Source organism: Rhodnius prolixus, unplaced genomic scaffold, assembly GCF_049639745.1.
Source record: "Rhodnius prolixus isolate KJV_2025 unplaced genomic scaffold, Rpr scaffold_4, whole genome shotgun sequence".
NCBI lineage: Eukaryota > Metazoa > Arthropoda > Insecta > Hemiptera > Reduviidae > Rhodnius > Rhodnius prolixus.
In genome coordinates this window covers 47,418,840-47,439,911 of record NW_027411614.1, presented here as the reverse complement: position 1 = coordinate 47,439,911, position 21,072 = coordinate 47,418,840, and the positions used below count along the sequence as shown (strand labels likewise).

Genomic DNA, 21,072 nt, shown 5'->3' with positions numbered 1-21,072 from the left:
AAGGTCTGAACATCTAACTGAGCACAGCATCATCATACCAATCTTCTCTGGGAGAGAATAACTGTTCCCATTGTGTTTAATATTGCATAATGGCGTAAAAACCCACCAAATTCTCTGCTATGCTTCTCTGTCTTCCAGAATATTATCCAGTTTTTTACGTTATTTTATTTATGGATAACACTGTTGTCATTGGTAATATCTGCGCTGGTGATACTCTCTTCTTTGCTGTACTATTGAACTGGCTGGCTAAAGACTGTTTTCGAAATTCTGTCGAAGTGCTAACCTACGTTTAGACGGTGTCCTTGTTTACGCCTAATCTATCTAATTCACTTGAATATCTCTAAAGTTAAAAAAAAAGGTTATAAAAATTTTGTTTTGTTATCATCACAGTTCCCAATTGGTTGAAGAATTGTTCCATGTAAATGCTAGCCCAATGAAAAAAACTGAACCAAAAACTAACAACTGCTAGAAATCTAGATTCATTCATACGTAAATAAAATTTTAACTGAATTATAGCAAAATTTGGACGCCTGAATGATTTTATTAACACTCTGGATTTAAAAAAAAAAAAATGTTCACTCTGTGGAAAACAACGAAGGATAATTTTCCTGCCACTAGGAAATTTTTCTCTTTATTTAAAAAAACTAAAAACAAAAAATCCTTAAAATTCTACAGGAATTCCTTTTATTTATAATCTTTCTTTGTTTTATTTAAACCGCTTAAAATTCTTCACATTTTTAGAATGCACTTTTTTTTTAAGACATTTTTTACGTTAACTACATTTTTACTTCCGTTTATTACATAAAGTGTTGTGGTCTTGCTGAGGTTGAACTGATGAAATATTCGTTTTATGGTCGCTTGAAAAACAACTAATAGCTTTGAGTAGAGAAAAACTTGTCTATTATCACAGTTCAAAACTGGAAACCCGCTTATGCTTAAACGATTGTCGTAGTTTTGGCCACCGGAAGTGAGAACTGACAGACTTGGGATGTAGCATTGTGCTGTAAGCATTCTTTTTTTGCAATTTGCAATTTTTGATTTTTACAAAAAAATGATTTTCTTCAAATTTTGTAAAAAATATATTACTCATCTGGACGCCACGCTAGCCGAGCGGTTAAGAGACTAGACCCGCAATGCTAAGATGTATTGTTGGTTTAGTGGGTTCGATTCCCTCGGTCTTAGGCCTTGGATTTTATTTAATGTTTAATAAAAGAAATTTACAGTAAAGTATGTTAACATAGGCGGTTAGAGGCTAGACCCGCAAAGCTAAGATGTATTGTTGGTTTAGTGGGTTCGATTCCCCGGTCTGTAGAGCCTTGGATTTTATTTAATGGTTAATAAAAGAAATTTACAGTAAAGTATGTTTGTTAGTCGACTCCGTCCACGACACCTAATTTGGTAGTTGGACGTTAAGCCCCGCCTGAAATAATAGGCGATTACTTTACTCATCTAGATCTAAAACTTTTTGCTAAAATTATTTTTCTTAAGCTTATTCAAGTTGGCGTTGGACTTCCGCGTGGGGAGTGTCTTCTAAAGTTTGAAATGAATGAGCTGCAAGGATTCCAACTTTAAATAATAAAAATTCCCAACGGAAATGTCAACTTACTATAGTTTTATTACATCCTGTTGAATCTAAACTAGACCTTAACACCCCAGTATTTTTCGATAAAGGAAATTAAAATCTCTTACAGCTCTAATGCTTGCAGTAAGTACTCACGGTAGTCGTGCGAGTCTGTAATTGTTTAAAAAAAAAAATAGAACACAAAATTTTTAAATTTAACTAACTGTAAATAGATTTTTTGTTGAAAGTACTGCAAAGCAAACGTATAACATCTCATTTCATTCAAAGCAGTTATCTTTTTGGAACTGGTCCAAGGCAGAATCCTCCCTTCATCCTCACTCTCTCTCTCCTCTCTCATTCTTTCACAAGAGAGTTATTCACCTGAGATCGGTATAAGAGCGAACTGGGAGATGTGTATATAGTCCGTAGTAATACTGTTTATTATTGTGTAATTTCCTAACGACATCCTCTTGTACGATTAAATTCTCCCCAAGAGAATATATAAGAAATGGGGAAGGAGAAAGAGCCCCATGGAATGGCACTGGAGGTGGATAGATATAGTGTTCAGTACATAAATCCCCATGTAGAGGAGAAGGGTTAAGTTGATTTGCAAGTGTTAAGTACTCTTCAGAGAGTATATTCTGGCTTTTAGGACTATTCTGATCTTTTTTTTCCCCCCTATCTATTGCAACTTTTAGGTAGATGTAAACTAATCAGGATTTGGAAAGGTAATGGCACAAGAACTAATGAAGAAGAACTTTTACTTAGTCTTTATTGTCCCTAGATCCCAGCATTCCTCCTAGTTCTTGCTAAGTCCTTCCAGTCCTATTGTATTATAATTGCGCAACCTCCTAAATGGAACTTCAATTGAATTGGTCTGGGTATTGACATAGTAGATGGAGTGGCTACAAGCCAAATCTACTGTTGTAATCTAAAAGATCTATTGTGGCCCCCATTATGTGTCAGGGTAAAGAGAGTGAAGTCGTCTATAGAGAGTGTATTGTGTGTCTGTGTGTCTATGTGTGTAAAGTATGAGCTGCACTTTAACCAGCTGGATACCTGAAAATCGCCAAAAGTTGCTCACCTGAACATCTACAAGCTTTAGTGTAAAAACTAGAAAAGTCTCCTCCACAAAGTATATAATGGTGTTTTCGTGATGTTAGGCTGGGATACCCAAAGGAATTCCTATCAAAAGTTAGTGAAATTTTGCTATTTTCTTTTTTACCAGAAACTTATCATTCAGTATTCCCCCCATTTCATATCAATTTGCTGCAATGGGGCAGCCATTGTGTTGGTTTGTTTTTGAAATCATAGGTTTTCAAATGGAGAAGTCTGGAGTGAACATTTAACACGGATTATTCTTACTGTAACTTCCGGAAATCTAGCTCTATAAATTTCCTTCATTTTCTGGAACTCAAGGCATGTTTAACGACTACTTTTATTATACAGGGTGTCCCAAGCTATATGGATAACGACTTTTTCTCGGAAACTAAGATAGCTAGAAAAAAACGTAAAAAATACCTGTTCCCTTAGTTTAAAAAATTTAAATAGTATTTTTCCAAGAAATAATTACCAAAAACGATTGGCTAATCTCATTGGCGAACGGGATGTGTGAAGTAGTTGTAAGCCACTCCCTCACCAATAAATGCACAGTTATCCAGTACATAAATGGTGCTGTTTCACTTTCATTCAATGATCTAGATTTTACTTTCTTTTACTTCAGGAAAATATTTCATTAACTTTTTTGATTCTGCATTACATTAGAAGTATGAAACCGGAAATATAATGTTGAAAACATGTTTATTTTGGACATTTTTACGATATCAATTTTTATTGCACTATTCGATAGTTTATCAAATACCTATGGGGGAAAAATTGGTAAAAAAAAATTAAATAGTATTTTTCCAAGAAATAATTACCAAAAAAGATTGGCTAATCTCATTGGCGAACGGGATTTGAGTAGTAGGCGGACTTTAGCTGATGACGTAGTGACACCGTAAGCCACTCCCCCACCAATAAAAGCACAGTTATCCAGTACATAAAATGGTGCTCTTTCACTTTCATTCAACGATCTAGATTTTACTTTCTTTTACTTCAGGAAAATATTTCATTAACTTTTTTGATTCTGCATGACACTAGAAGTATGAAGCCGTGAAAATAATGATCAAAACATGTTTATTTTGGACATTTTTACGATATCAATTTTTATTGCAGTATTCGATAATTTATCAAATACCTACGGGGGGAAAATTAGTAAAAAAAAATTAAATAGTATTTTTCCAAGAAATAATTACCAAAAAAGATTGGCTAATCTCATTGGCGAACGGGATTTGAGTAGTAGGCGGACTTTAGCTGATGACGTAGTGACACCGTAAGCCATTCCCCCACCAATAAAAGCACAGTTATCCAGTACATAAAATGGTGCTCTTTCACTTTCATTCAACGATCTAGATTTTACTTTCTTTTACTTCAGGAAAATATTTCATTAACTTTTTTGATTCTGCATGACAATAGAAGTATGAAGCCGTGAAAATAATGTTCAAAACATGTTTATTTTGGATATTTTTAAGATATCAATTTTTATTGCACTATTCGATAGTTTATCAAATACCTACGGGGGGAAAATTAGTAAAAAAAAATTAAATAGTATTTTTCCAAGAAATAATTACCAAAAAAGATTGGCTAATCTCATTGGCGAACGGGATCTGAGTAGTAGGCGGACTTTAGCTGATGACGTAGTGACACCGTAAGCCATTCCCCCACCAATAAAAGCACAGTTATCCAGTACATAAAATGGTGCTCTTTCACTTTCATTCAACGATCTAGATTTTACTTTCTTTTACTTCAGGAAAATATTTCATTAACTTTTTTGATTCTGCATTACATTAGAAGTATGAAACCGGAAATATAATGTTGAAAACATGTTTATTTTGGATATTTTTAAGATATCAATTTTTATTGCACTATTCGATAGTTTATCAAATACCTACGGGGGGAAAATTAGTAAAAAAAAATTAAATAGTATTTTTCCAAGAAATAATTACCAAAAAAGATTGGCTAATCTCATTGGCGAACGGGATTTGAGTAGTAGGCGGACTTTAGCTGATGACGTAGTGACACCGTAAGCCACTCCCCCACCAATAAAAGCACAGTTATCCAGTACATAAAATGGTGCTCTTTCACTTTCATTCAACGATCTAGATTTTACTTTCTTTTACTTCAGGAAAATATTTCATTAACTTTTTTGATTCTGCATTACATTAGAAGTATGAAACCGGAAATATAATGTTGAAAACATGTTTATTTTAAATATTTTTAAGATATCAATTTTTATTGCACTATTCGATAGTTTATCAAATACCTACGGGGGGAAAATTAGTAAAAAAAAATTAAATAGTATTTTTCCAAGAAATAATTACCAAAAAAGATTGGCTAATCTCATTGGCGAACGGGATTTGAGTAGTAGGCGGACTTTAGCTGATGACGTAGTGACACCGTAAGCCACTCCCCCACCAATAAAAGCACAGTTATCCAGTACATAAAATGGTGCTCTTTCACTTTCATTCAACGATCTAGATTTTACTTTCTTTTACTTCAGGAAAATATTTCATTAACTTTTTTGATTCTGCATGACAATAGAAGTATGAAGCCGTGAAAATAATGATCAAAACATGTTTATTTTGGATATTTTTAAGATATCAATTTTTATTGCACTATTCGATAGTTTATCAAATACCTACGGGGGGAAAATTAGTAAAAAAAAATTAAATAGTATTTTTCCAAGAAATAATTACCAAAAAAGATTGGCTAATCTCATTGGCGAACGGGATTTGAGTAGTAGGCGGACTTTAGCTGATGACGTAGTGACACCGTAAGCCACTCCCCCACCAATAAAAGCACAGTTATCCAGTACATAAAATGGTGCTCTTTCACTTTCATTCAACGATCTAGATTTTACTTTCTTTTACTTCAGGAAAATATTTCATTAACTTTTTTGATTCTGCATGACAATAGAAGTATGAAGCCGTGAAAATAATGTTCAAAACATGTTTATTTTGGATATTTTTAAGATATCAATTTTTATTGAACTATTCGATAGTTTATCAAATACCTACGGGGGGAAAATTAGTAAAAAAAAATTAAATAGTATTTTTCCAAGAAATAATTACCAAAAAAGATTGGCTAATCTCATTGGCGAACGGGATTTGAGTAGTAGGCGGACTTTAGCTGATGACGTAGTGACACCGTAAGCCACTCCCCCACCAATAAAAGCACAGTTATCCAGTACATAAAATGGTGCTCTTTCACTTTCATTCAACGATCTAGATTTTACTTTCTTTTACTTCAGGAAAATATTTCGTTAACTTTTTTGATTCTGCATTACATTAGAAGTATGAAACCGGAAATATAATGATCAAAACATGTTTATTTTGGATATTTTTAAGATATCAATTTTTATTGCACTATTCGATAGTTTATCAAATACCTACGGGGGGAAAATTAGTAAAAAAAAATTAAATAGTATTTTTCCAAGAAATAATTACCAAAAAAGATTGGCTAATCTCATTGGCGAACGGGATTTGAGTAGTAGGCGGACTTTAGCTGATGACGTAGTGACACCGTAAGCCACTCCCCCACCAATAAAAGCACAGTTATCCAGTACATAAAATGGTGCTCTTTCACTTTCATTCAACGATCTAGATTTTACTTTCTTTTACTTCAGGAAAATATTTCATTAACTTTTTTGATTCTGCATGACAATAGAAGTATGAAGCCGTGAAAATAATGTTCAAAACATGTTTATTTTGGATATTTTTAAGATATCAATTTTTATTGCACTATTCGATAGTTTATCAAATACCTACGGGGGGAAAATTAGTAAAAAAAAATTAAATAGTATTTTTCCAAGAAATAATTACCAAAAAAGATTGGCTAATCTCATTGGCGAACGGGATTTGAGTAGTAGGCGGACTTTAGCTGATGACGTAGTGACACCGTAAGCCACTCCCCCACCAATAAAAGCACAGTTATCCAGTACATAAAATGGTGCTCTTTCACTTTCATTCAACGATCTAGATTTTACTTTCTTTTACTTCAGGAAAATATTTCGTTAACTTTTTTGATTCTGCATGACACTAGAAGTATGAAGCCGTGAAAATAATGATCAAAACATGTTTATTTTGGGCATTTTTACGATATCAATTTTTATTGCAGTATTCGATAATTTATCAAATACCTATGGGGGAAAAATTAGTAAAAAAAAATTAAATAGTATTTTTCCAAGAAATAATTAGCAAAAACGATTGGCTAATCTCATTGGCGAACGGGATCTGAGTAGTAGGCGGACTTTAGCTGATGACGTAGTGACACCGTAAGCCACTGCCCCACCAATAAAAGCACAGTTATCCAGTACATAAAATGGCGCTCTTTCACTTTCATTCAACGATCTAGATTTTACTTTCTTTTACTTCAGGAAAATATTTCGTTAACTTTTTTGATTCTGCATGACACTAGAAGTGTGAAGCCGTGAAAATAATGATCAAAACATGTTTATTTTGGACATTTTTAAGATATCAATTTTTATTGCACTATTCGATAGTTTATCAAATACCTATGGGGGGAAAATTAGTAAAAAAAAATTAAATAGTATTTTTCCAAGAAATAATTACCAAAAAAGATTGGCTAATCTCATTGGCGAACGGGATTTGAGTAGTAGGCGGACTTTAGCTGATGACGTAGTGACACCGTAAGCCACTCCCCCACCAATAAAAGCACAGTTATCCAGTACATAAAATGGTGCTCTTTCACTTTCATTCAATGATCTAGATTTTACTTTCTTTTACTTCAGGAAAATATTTCGTTAACTTTTTTGATTCTGCATGACACTAGAAGTGTGAAACCGGGAAAATAATGTTTAAAACATGTTTATTTTGGACATTTTTACGATATCAATTTTTATTGCATTATTCGATAATTTATCAAATACCTATGGGGGGAAAATTAGTAATAAAAATTTAAATAGTATTTTTCCAATAAATAATTACCACTTACTAAGGAATAATAATTACCACTAAGGAAAGGGTGCTGCGTTTGATTACAAAGACTCCTCAGCCCATTATCCCTGAATATCCTATCGAGACGTTGTTGAACAGAGTTGGAACAGTGAATTTTTAAGCAACACCGGATCCCGTAAGAAAATTCAGAAAAACGGCCATGGTTGGCTTCAGAAGGTGGTTTTGGATCCGCCATCTTTTCAAATGCGGCCAATCTGCGCCACCAGCTGGTGGTGAGGCGAATGAGACTGTGCGGCACTTTGTAGAAGGTGTGTCCCGTTTATTCTAAAACTAAATTTCTCCTTCCTAGATTCCTTCTTCGGAAGGTCAAATGTCTCCCTACCGGAGATTGTAGCATCTGGTAATCTTTACCAGAACTTTCTAGGTTTATTCAGTGCACTGAGGCGATTGAGTCGCCATGCTCCCTTAGTGTCCTGTCACTACTTTATTAGTTTATTGTACTGCTATCCGGCAATCTGTAGCCGGATTTGTTGGTCTTGAAGCCCCGGTCTTGCCTCTTATGAGGTGATGAGTGGGCGGGGAACAATGGGCATTTTGGATTGGCTGCGTTCCTTCCCTCTCTTAGGGAAACCGCCCTTTAATACAATCAATCAATGTGCGTCAAATGTAAATACGAAGTTTAGACAACATCGTATAAGCAATTTCTCAATCAAATCTAATAATTTTTTTTTGAAAAATAGTGCTTCCAAATGAGAGATTTTAAAAGCTAAGAGTTTACAATCGGGTTTCCATTGTCGGAATCAAAGGAAATACGCAGTTTCAGCTGCCAGTGATTTGATACCAGCATATTTGAGATAATTTTCCAAATAAACCCGATTTTCCAAGAAGAAAAATCACTTTTTCGAACTTAGGGAACCTCAAACAAATAAAACACCGGATACTTCCGGTGATAAGTGATTTTTCTAAATTTCTGCCTGAACGTGACGTAATAATACATTTTCCTCATCTTGAAGAAAGTAAAACCAAGATACGCTTTTAAATCAATTACTTTAATTAATTAAAGCATTATGACGTAACTGAGCAAAGAATTTTGTTAAAGCTTAATTATAATTAAAGTAGGACTGAGTTCTTTAAGAAAGTAATAACAATAGTCTCTCCCCTCCACTTTGTTTTGTTTGCAAATTTAAAAATAAAATGAAAATAAATAAATTTGCTATAAAGAGAAAAACAAAGAGAAATTATAATTAGCTTGCTTTTAAAAATGTCTTTTTTTTCCGTTTTCGTAATTCTCTTTAAAAAAAGATCTCTTTTATTCTCTTCATACTTTTTATTGAAAGTCTTTTTTATTCCAGGAAAGATGAAAGCAAAACAAAATGTGATATTGTTTTCTTCCTTCCATTGTCACTTCAATGTTTTATTTAATTTCCTTAAAATTTTGAAAGAATAAAAATGCCGTTTGTGACTGACGTATTTTATGTAATCCGATTTTCATTTCCTCTCTACTAAGGAAGTAATTTAAAGGTCACTTTCCGTCTAAACTTCTCAACACTACTTTTAGAGATATGAACTAAAAGCAAGACTTAGCGAGATGATTATCAGTAGCAAAATTATATCGATATAACTCTGCTAGGGATGTCATCGTAGTAATAATGCTACATATCGGAAGTGGGTGTATCCGCTGAACTTTGATCCAATCAAAGCATGCAGTCGATTGCTTTAAAATATTTTCGCTTACGTACACTTTATTGTTTAACATTATTTAGACTAAATTTTGATTGTAGCTATTTTCACTGATTTCATTCGCGAGATTTGAGGCTATAGATTACACAATATCAGCTCCTATAGTATTCAGTCCTTCCAGGTTACACTGATCTCAACATTTTATTTTAAATTATTAAAAAAAACATTGTGACTCCAGTACAGACTGTTTCTCAGACTTTCCTCACTGAACTATAGTTCAGTATACCACCGTTGGAGTCTAAAACGGCCATCGAGTTCATGTTTCTACAAGCACACGAAGGTATGATGTAAGGAAGATATGAAGGATAGAAGTCACATAACAAATATATAATTTTTTTGTCTCATTGATTCACTGTAATACTTTTTGATATCTATTTTTTTTTTCAAGTTGGTGAAATCGGAAAGATTTTTCAAATAAATCTAAAAACTATCCCGTACTTCTATATAGTATGTTATACTATACTTCTATATAGTATACTACGTATACTATGCCTCTATACTAAGAAAGCCACCTCTTCGTGACCTCTAACCCACGGAAATGATGGAGAAGTTTAGGCTACTTACCGCCTCTAAAAATTATAATTTATAACAGTTCATTAACAGAAGGCTGTTTTATAACTCATAACTCTTAAAATTAAAGTGATATCCATGCAGTTTGTTGATCGTACAGTTTAAGAGCCAAGTTAACATTACAGTTTGAAAAGCCACGTAATTTTTACACCCGTGTTCCACCAAAATTTTGCAATAATTTTCTGCTGCTTCAGTCACTTTTCATGTAAAGTTAAAGTTCCTACTATCTGCTGTGTGCCACCGCCATAAGTTCTGCAGTTCACAATAACAGAGACGGCTGCCACTTTTCTGCCCCCACCTCCGTCACGAACTAATCTTCCAATTAGGGCACCCATCCCTTTACCATCATCAGTTCGTTGTTGGACATGTTATGGGGCCTAGGGTTAAAATCTGCTCCAGCAGCAGGGGGTTTCTGATATTGGTGAATTTATTATTGTCTGCTTTCTCTTTTCCCTCTCTCGGACAGATTTTCCATTTTTGTTTACACCGGAAGGAAATGTTTTGCAGGATTGTTTTGCGCCAGGAAGTAGTTGTACCTACTGCTAACTCCCTGCTCTTCCTGGGGCTTACATACCATCCCAGGAAGTGATCGTATCTTTGAGGGCTGTAATTTTGGATGCCATCTTTGCATTTCAGTCATTGGTCCCTAGTGAATGCCGCTTCCACTCTTTTTTTTTCTTTAGAACCGCAACTTTAGGCAGGTTGCTATCAATTAGGGAGGAGCCACGTCTGGAAATTGGTGTTTAGAGGGGACGAGGTACGTTGTAGCTGGGTGAGTTTATTCGTCACTGTTGGCTCATCTTCTTGCTTTTCGAAGAACTTCCTCTCAGAGAATCTGGGGTGTGTTTATTCGCCTGGACTGTGGCTACAGGAAAACAGGCTGACCAGTGGGCGAGCTCAGTTGATCTGCTTGGCACGTCTTACCAAATAAAACAAATGCGCTAATCAAATTCGTCTTTCTCTTACTAAAATCCTTGAGGATCGAACTTGAACCTTTTCTTCTTTCTTCTTCTTCTTCTTCCTCCAAGGTATTTCCCTACTGCTAGGGTTCCTTGCGCCAAGCATCCACCCTTCTCTATCCAGACCTCGCGCTATCTCATTAGTTCCTTTACCTGCGCGAGCCAGCTATTCATAGGCCTTCCTCTTCTTTGTCTGCCAGCAGGTTGGCATAGCAGAGAGCCTTTTTTGGGAGGCGCGTATCGCTCATGCGAAGAACAAGTCCAAACCACGACAGCCTTCTTTCGTCCACCCATATCCAGTATGGTTTTATCTACCTGTATATAAAACCGACGGCTTACCTTATACCTTATATTTGGGACTCTATCGTAGATTGTTTTCCTTAAACATCTCCTCTACAATCCCATTTCTGTCGACCTTTTCTCCGAACTCCTCATATTAAAACATATATTTAATTATTACTGACATTATCTAGATTGTATAACGGAACTGATTTAGTCCGGAATGTCACTTTTACGAGTAACTTCCTCCAGTCGCAGGAAGCGCCGGAAATAAGATCATTGCTCCACCATATGTAAGTAACCACAAAGTTTAAAGAAAAGGAAAATTCGTACAGTAATTTGCTACTTCCAGTATTGGGGTTTTCCCCAAACTCGGCAATTTAACAACACATTTATCCCTCCTTCTAGTATTTTTAAGACACTGGGGACGTAAATTGTTCTGAAATATTACTTTATAGGGAAGGTTACCAATTTTCTCTGCCGAAGAAGGGTCTTCAATCAAAACATTAATTTGGAAAAGAGATAGTTCCGGTTAATTTCGATCGCTAAGTTGTAATCAGATGCTTCGATGGAAACTACTTTCGAAAATGTTACCTTAATCGCAATACTTTTAAACTAACCTAGAGAGAGGAAGTGGTAAACGTAAATAAAGTAAATAGCGGAAGTGACTGGTAAAATTGAAGGAAGAACTACGATAGAGGCGATGGGTCGTGGTTGTACACAAAGGCGGCTTCTATCCTCCAACAAAGGCCGTGCCCACTAGAAGCTTAACAAGCTTTCAGCGTTAAGTAGATACTTCTTCAGAAACCATCTACCAGGCTCTTCCCCGCTTCCTCTGTATCTATAAAAAAAACTTTTAATACCTTATTTATCCTTTTTTTTTATTTAACTTTTAATTTTATTTTTCTCCTGAAGTTGATCCCTCTTAAAACTGGAGATCGTTATGTGAGAATTTATTTTAATTCCTTTTTTTGGGGGGCGGCCACTAAGGTCGTGAGTGGGGAGGGGTAGAGGGTAGGTAGCTGCATAATTTTTAGGGAGAGGGGTAAGGATATAGCAGACCGGAGGCGGCTGGGGGCCAGACTCATTTGCCTTGTGCCAGGAACCCCACTTTATATCTGCTCCACTAGATGAAATTGGAAACTTGACTTTGATCCAGAAGAAAAGTTTAAGGGTTAACAGGCATATCCTTGCGAAATGTGTTCATCTCTTCAGGCTGTGCAATGACGACGCGAGACTGTCGCATGTTGTCTTCTTGGACGCTCTCTCTGTGAGTAGTTGTTTAGAAGAGAGAGAGGCTGTGGAAAGCGACAGTGGCAGACTGAGGAGGAGAGACTTGCGTGGTGGCGAGCCCAGGCTTTGGGGGCGGTGGCGGAACTAGCCGGATCTCCCCCAGAGTGAGTTGTGTCTGCCTCTCACTTACCCCAGTATTACATTCGGTTTTAAACAGCCACCTTGTATATTCACAATTCTCTTGGTTTCAAAGTCATGACTCTGATGGTAACGTGTTCTATCAACATCTTGTTATCAACCGCAATTCGCAGTTTTCAATCGATTATCACTCCTCGTAAATATCTGACTACAACAATGGATACGTAAGCAAATCTACTCATCCCATATCAATACAAAAAAAAATTTTTTATCACCAATCAAACGACGCACATATGATTCTCTACATCGTTATTTGCGGTAAGGTAAACAAAATATTCTTTTTAAATTATTAAATTGCGAATAGATAAATTTATTATCCAATTTTATTTTTGAAAAAGTGCATTTTAAAGTGAAAAGTGAAGTCTAAAAGTTAATAAAAGTGCAGTGTAAAAGTGATTCAGTGCTTTTCTTGAATTATTTTTATTTATTTGCTTTGTTTTTCACGAAAATTAATTATTTTATACGTATATTATCTAGAAAATTTCCCAAATTTTGTTGAATTTAGCATTCTAATCTACGTATTGACTTTATCCTTAATTTTATCAAAGAAATTTATAATACATTTGGTTTGCCATAGACCTAACTATTTCTGGTTATTGAAATGATTTTTTTTGAAGTTTAAAATTTTGGTGGTACAATTTTCTCTTGATACTTTTTTGGGGGAAATAACAGGAAATAATATTTTTTCATTAATCTCGAGTTGTGTATTTATGTGAAACATGGAATTTATAAAAAAAAAATTTTGACATGTCCACCATAAAGTCTTCTTCATTCTAGGAGTGATAATAGAAAGGAGGGGGGGTAAAAATCGTGATTTCAAACTTTTATCTAAAAGTGAATTATATTTTCTTTGAACTGCGAATTTTCCCAGCCTATTGAGGTTCCCCATTAATATTAGGTAACCTGTTTTGGTCCTAGGCAAATGGCACTTCTCGGTGGCGATCTTGAGCCGCACACCTTTAAAGCCATAACTTGTCTTTTTTACACATCTCTGGAGGATATAACCTCAATGACTGAAGGTAGTTCAAATCTCTTATTCGCTACGAAATTGCATTGCCATCGTTTATTTGCAATATGAAACCACTGACCCTTGATCAAAGTAGATGATTCGCGTAGTACAAAAAAAATTAACCTTTTAATAGATGGCGAGGTTGCCATAATAAACGTTCGTTCTTCCTAGTCCAGGGTTGATCAACCCAGAGCTCCTGTTCAGATTGTGCCAGAAAGAGAGGGTAGCAGTCTCTCTCTCTCTCTCTCTCTCTCTCTCTGAGGGCAATCGCTTGGAAATCTTTGCCCAAACCGAGACGAAAAGAGATTTTCTTCAAAAATGCTTTCAAACTTCAGCACTTCTTGCAGCAGCCATGGCAATAGATCCTTTGTACCTTCATCAGAAAAAAAATGTTCTAGAAAAGTTGTTGAGTCTCACTCTAACCATTAATCCGTCTGATGCTGTGCGGTGGTCAGATGCTGCCAAAGCATTCATTTCAGTTCACAAACTAGCAAATCGCAGTCCTGGCTAAGCTAACCAATCATTTGTGAAATGCGGTATACTTCCTGATTCTTCTTAAGTTGTTTTTTTTTTTTTTTATGAAGTAAAGTAAAGTAATCGCCTATTTTTTCAGGCGGAGCTTAACGTCTAACTACCAATTAGGTGTCGTGGACGGAGGCGACTAGCAAACATACTTTACTGTAAATTTCTTTTATTAACTATTAAATAGAATCCAAGGCCTAGACTAGAACCGCAATACATCTTAGCTTTGCAGGTTTAGCCTATAACCGCCTGACATACTTTACTATAAAAGTTCTCATATTAAACATTAAATACAATCCAAGGACTAGACTAGAACCGCAATACATCTTAGCTTTGCGGGTCTAGCCTATAACCGCCTAACAAACATACTTTACTGTAAATCTCTTTTATTAACCATTAAATAAAATCCAAGACCTCTAGTCCGGGAATCGAACCCAGTACCACAATGCACATTAGCTTTTCAGGTGTTTTCTTTTTATATAAAAGGTGGCAGTACCCTAATAATGTAGGGGATTTCAACCCTAGGGTTCCCTGGAACTTTGACTGGGGTTCCGCAAGTGATCACTATTTGCTCAGCCAAATCGCACGTAAAATGGGAAATCATCTATACAATTGTCTTATTAAGATGTTTTGTATTAAAAGATTAAATAAAGATACCAAGAATAATTTTGGGAATTTGAGTAGAAAAAAAGAAGAAGCTTTGATAAACTATTTTATCTGCTACTTAATCATGAGGTTCCTTCAAGAAAGACCATGAGCTCCCAAGGGTTTCTGAAAGTGTAAAAGACCTTCTGCTTTAATGTATGGAAATTAAGACCACCTTCAGATCCTAGTTTGTCGTATAAGCCCTAATGAAAAAAAAAAAACCTTAATTTTGAAACAATACCTGCTAATTATTCTGTATCCAGCATCGCATTACAGTTTTTATTCCTAGCATCTTAAACTTCAATTTTCTTTTTATTTTTCTGTAAACAATTATAACGGAAATTTATCCGCTTCGATCGTTTGACTAAGTTCCATATTTGATAGTCATTTCTCTTGTATTTTCCAATGTTTATAAAGAGGAAAAATACCTGATAATTTGTTCCTCGATTTTCATGGAAAAACCAATAAAGTTGACCGTACAATTTCAAAATCGAATGTTTGAAAATGGTTTTCTAAAATTTCAAATCAGCAGCTAATCGAGAAGTTAATTGGCCACTCTTTTTACCAAAAGATCCTTTTTCTTTTTAATTATTAATTTTTTTAAATATTCAAACACAAAAAGAGTTTGATAAAAATTCACAGTATAGTTTGTTTTTGAAGTTTTCTGTGAGTACAGTTTTAATATTGAGACTTTGAGAGAGGGAGCTTTAATATAGTAAAGCTCTTGTAAGTTTTGGTGGTAAGTTAACTGAGAAGCTCTTCTACCATTACTCTTTTAGAGTTCCTCTGTTCTTGGCAGGTTTTCCGCTTTTGTAGCTGAGGTTTTAATTGTTTCTTTCTCTTGTAATTGAGACCATAAAAAGTTCTTTCGTATCTACATGTTTCTCTTTTATTTTTTTGCGCTTAATTTTTGTTTTTATACTTTTATGTAACCTGGATTTTGTTGTGTTTTTTTACAACGAATTTCCTGTTGTAAAAGTCGTTAATATGCTATTATAAATATTTCGTTATTTTTTAATTTAAAAAAAAAAACATGTAATAATTTAATGTAATTAGAAGTTCCTGAAAATGCTGACGTTCAGCGCCACAATGAGCAAGAGTTGCAGTGACATTTAACTGGATTGTGGCAAAAAAAATTACAGTTATAAAGGAGGATTTAGGCGCCACGGTAGCCGAGCGGTTATAGGCTAGACCCGCAATGCTAAGATGTATTGTTGGTTTAGTGGGTTCGATTCCCTGGTCTGTAGGCCTTGGATTTTATTTAATGGTTAATAAAAGAAATTTGCAGTAAAGTATGTTTGTTAGGCGGTTATAGGCTAGACCCGCAATGCTAAGATGTATTGTTGGTTTAGTGGATTCGATTCCCTGGTCTTAGGTCTTTGATTTTATTTAATGGTTAATAAAAGAAATGTACAGTACAGTATGTTTGTTAGTCGGTTATAGGCTAGACCCACAAAGCTAAGATGTATTGTTGGTTTAGTGGGTTCGATTCCCTGGTCTGTAGGCCTTGGATTTTATTTAATGGTTAAATTAGAAATTTACAGTAAAGTATATTAAGCGGTTATAGGCTAGACCCGCAAAGCTAAGATGTATTGTTGGTTTAGTGGGTTCGATTCCCCGGTCTGTAGGCCTTGGATTTTATTTAATGGTTAATAAAAGAAATTTACAGTAAAGTATGTTTGCTAGTCAGTTATAGGCTAGACCCGCAATGCTAAGATGTATTGTTGGTTTAGTGGGTTCGATTCCCCGGTCTGTAGGCCTTGGATTTTATTTAATGGTTAATAAAAGAAATTTACAGTAAAGTATGTTTGCTAGTCGGTTATAGGCTAGACCCGCAATGCTAAGATATATTGTTGGTTTAGTGGGTTCGATTCCCTGGTCTGTAGCCCTTGGATTGTATTTAATGGTTAATAAAAGAAATTTACAGTACAGTATGTTTGTTAGTCGGTTATAGGCTAGACCCGCAAAGCTAAGATGTATTGTTGGTTTAGTATGTTCGATTCCCGGTCTTAGGCCTTGGATTTTATTTAATGGTTAATAAAAGAAATTTACAGTAAAGTATGTTTGTTAGGCGGTTATAGGCTAGACCCGCAATGCTAAGATGTATTGTTGGTTTAGTGGGTTCGATTCCCTGGTCTGTAGCCCTTGGATTGTATTTAATGGTTAATAAAAGAAATTTACAGTAAAGTATGTTTGCTAGTCGCCTCCGTCCACGACACCTAATTGGTAGTTGGACGTTAAGCCCCGCCTGAAAAAAATAGGCGATTACTTTACTTACTTTTTTACTTTAAAGGAGGATTTGCCTTATATTTTAAAGAAAATTTGGGAATTTTATCTCTTTATAGAAAAGAGAAAAAAAATTGTTAAAGTTGGGTGTTTTTTCAACGTGCAGTTTTTGACAATGAATCCTTATTATATAACTGTTTTCCGGACAGTTTTATTAAAAAGTTTAATTTAGTTAAAAAAATTATTTTTCAAATGTTTTCTGGTTTTAGGTTAGGTTATGTTTTGTTTTTCACTTTTTGAAAAGTTTGTTGGTTTTTGTTGTCTTCATTTGCTATCTCGAAACTATGGATGGCCGATATTGCAATGTAAGTAACAACCCAGCCAGTTGTACAAACGAACAAGTTGAACAACTTTTTTCTCTTTCCCCCCCCCCCCCTGCACTTGTATTAGTTACGAAAAGTTATTACACCATTTTATGGCCAGCATTGTAAGTGTACTCTCTCCGGTTTTTTATTCCGGCTGCTGTGCGTCAGTCGGTCTATATCAGGATGTTACTGTGGAGAGGAGGTTGAATATGAAGCCCAGGCTCGGCGATGATTGTTGCTGTATCCCTGATGGTCTGTCCGACAGTTCTGCTATGCATGAGACTCTCCTCGGTTGAAATATCCCTGGTACAGTTTAGCTAGTTTACTATTTGTAACCCCCCCTCCCTCCTTCCGCAGCCAAACTGTATTTGTAAGTGTGCACGCGTGTATTGTATTACTTTTTGTGGCCCTTTTCATTCTACCATTGTACTGTGGGTACCAGGGTGGGGGTAAGCTTATTTATACGTCACTCACCCGCCGCCTCTCATCGGCGGTTCACCATTGTCCTACCAGCTGCAATATGGACTAGTTTGTTTGTATGATTTTATAATAAAAATATGGTCTTTGCCTTTATAACAAGTTGGTTCCATTTCTTTATTATCTTGCTCCAACGAGCGGGATGTTGATCGGTAATAAAGATCACTTAGAAAATCTAACAAAAGTTGATGACGTAAGTTATGAAAAGTTTCTAGGAAATCTCCTGAAGCCACTTCCATTTGGAGCTATAAAATGGCAAAATTTCCCTCAATTGAATTTTCTTTATGTTTGGAAAATTAATTTGAATATTTAATCCCTGGTAATAAACTAAAGGAAAAACGCAATAATAGTGTTGAGATGGTTCAGGACTTTTCTTTTGTCTGTTTATTGGGATTTTCGAAGTATTGTGCGATGGAAGAAAATTAAAGGAAATTCATGTTCTTTGAGGTTCCACAAGTCTAAGAAATTGAGGTAATATATAGTTTTTCTTTGTGTTTGATAATAACCCTTTTCTAAAAAAACAGTGGACATTGCAGGGAAGCTATCCTTAACAAAGTTTACGAGTATTTCGTGTCAGTACTCCTCCCTTGGTTTTGCGTCAGGAAGTACATACAATCGAAGAAATTCCTCAGCTGGGAGTTGAGCTTTTTATTTTTTTAAGTTTAGAGCTATCGACTACTTAAAAGACTCGTAGACGATAGAATTAAAAACTCTCTATGCACAACAAAAGACTGATTTATTCTTCGATTTTGAAACCCACCTGAACGTATGGAATAGAGCTGTAAGGGTTCAACCAAACGCTCCAATCTCCAAAGAATTCAATCGGCTACAATCTAAAATACTTCGATCTATAGTAAACGCTCCATTTTATGTCTCCCAACCTGGACTATACACACTGTGACCTTATCATTCCTTTTATCGGACAAGTCGCTGAAAACACGATACAGAAAACTCCACTTCAACCTGCCCTCTCATATAAAATCCTCTAGCTCCAAAATCTTTCTTCAAGAACTCTTCCTGATAACCCGGGTACAAGACGTCTTTAAAGAGAGTGGCCTCGTGTTCTCCTCTCAAGTGAACAGAGTGGGTCTAACAGTCTAATGTTTTGGAGTGTTACCACTGCGGTAACTATTCACTTCTGTCATTGTTACTTATAGCGCCAACGCGCTGATTAAAACGCAAAATAAAAAAAAATGTTTGGAGCTAAAACCAATAAACATAAACCAGAGCATTTTCTTAAAAAAAAATTATTTCTGACTACGTGGTAATATATCAAACATATATTTTCTCTAGAATCACAATATGGAAAATTAAATCAGTTTTTCATAATTAATTTTCATGAAATCTTGAAGTAATTTCAATATCAGAGATTGTACTTTCAATAAACTGGTACTTCTGATCAGGATGATTTTCTTCAATGAAAACTAGTGTTTCGAAACTTGGTCACGATCGCATTACCTGTCTTTTAGCTAAGTAGAGAAATAGCTGCTTGAGCTGAAGTGCCACTTTCAATTATCGATGGACTTATTATAGCTTATTTCGTTCGGCGACATTTTTATTTATTATTTTTATTATTACGACCATGAACTCCTAGTCTATAAACTCTGAAAAAGGTTTACTTTTAATTAGAAATTAATTAATGGAAAACAATTTTCTCCTGAGATAGAGCTTAATTATAATTAGCTCGAACCTCCAGGGATTCAGGCAGATATTAACTATACAAAAATTAATTATATTGTAATTATTTCTTTCCAGTGACAATTCCAGGTGCTCCAGGCTTTATTACTTAAAAAACTAATTTCCCTTTACTCCTGGTTGAAAAATATTTTGTTATTACAAGAAGAGGATGTTTTGGTTTTTAACACATTTTGTTATCGGTAATTGGGAGGATGTCAATGATTTTAGGTAATCCGTGTTTCTATCTTACTTGTTGATACTTCTTTAACTACGTAACTTCCGGAAGTTAATCTTTGTGAAGGGTGGGGGTGGGGGAGAGTGACGTATAAAATCACGCGGTTTACTGCATATCTGCATTCAATCTTTGTATCTCGTATATTTTTACCACCACCCTGAACTGAGACCAATGTTTTCTTAGCTATAAAATTCTTTGCTTTGAGTTTTCAGCGGGGAAAAGGGCCTCTGACTTTTTTGAGGTCGGTCCCTCTGAGTGGGAAAACATGTTTTTCTTTTAATAATTTGTGTGTACGTAAGTACACATATACGTATGTGTCTATAATCAGCAAAACGTCAAAAATCAATACAAGTTCATATTTGATGCTTGGTACGGTCGGTGTCCATGAAACTCGAACATGAAGTTTTTGGTACAGCATGAGTACAGCGGAAGTGTCCGTAACGGTTTTTTCAGGAAACGCGATTTTCTTGCAATTTGATGCTTCTAATTAGCATGCACAAACATCTCGTATAGCATTTTTTATGAACATCTATTTACTGGTAAATTCATTTAATCGTATTTTTCTGTGGGTAGGCATTTCTCTAGCCTATCTTTTCAGGACATGTAGCTACATTCCGTTTTTTTTTTTTTTAAATATTTATAGGAATTAAATGTATGAGTCAAATTCCAAATTTGTGGCAAATCGATTGTCCAGAAGTAAGTAATTTTACAGTTTTTAAAGAAATTATCCTCGAAAATGAATCCAATCTCTTTTCTTTAGGTAATGTAGGCGTTTTTTACTTTTTTTTAAAAAAAATCTCTTCCCCAGGAATTTTAATTAAAGCTCGGGTGTGGTGGGGGTGGGGTGAATTAAACTTTTCTCTAGAATCTTTGTTGTTTTTCACGATTTTTAACATCTCTCTTTATAATTTATAATAAATGAAATTTCTGAAGTCTGTAGTTTGGCCGTACTCAGCAGGGTGCTCCGCAGGGTGTACTCCGCAGCCGAGTGGTGGTGGTATATTAGCCATCACCACTGCCAATAGTAGAAGGCAGTGGTCTCTGTCCGTGCACCGTATTGGCCCGACATGTAAATAAATAATGCCAATAAATAAAATAATACCAATAGTATAATATAATAATACAGAAAATGGGTAGGATTTAGCCACAGTGTTAGCATCCTGGAATAGTGCTCTCTCGTAGGTCAACAGTGCACTAAAAAAAAAAAGCTCCGGACGCCATAACCTCAGATGTTGAGACACGCCTTAAGTACAAAAAAATAATACCTATAACCAATAAAATAAAAGGATAAAAGAATGGTTCCGCCTTGGGTTTTAAGTATAAAAAATATTGTTCAGCGGAAAGCCATAGTTTATTGTATAA

At 35.2% G+C, this 21,072-nt stretch overlaps 1 protein-coding gene across 6 annotated transcripts in view; it reads left to right on the top strand.

Moving 5' to 3' along the window:
- Positions 1-21,072, top strand: part of CadN (neural cadherin) — a 1,042,724-nt gene that overhangs the window by 459,749 nt on the left and 561,903 nt on the right. For 2 of the 6 annotated variants that reach the window (XM_074131813.1, XM_074131814.1), the window contains exon 1: positions 12,571-12,812. The exons of the other annotated variants lie outside the window; for them this stretch is intronic. In XM_074131813.1, the coding sequence (XP_073987914.1) occupies positions 12,788-12,812 (25 nt within the window). In that variant the 5' untranslated portion in view covers positions 12,571-12,787. Of the gene's footprint in view, positions 1-12,570; positions 12,813-21,072 lie in introns of those variants that run through there. 6 annotated transcript variants of the gene reach the window in all.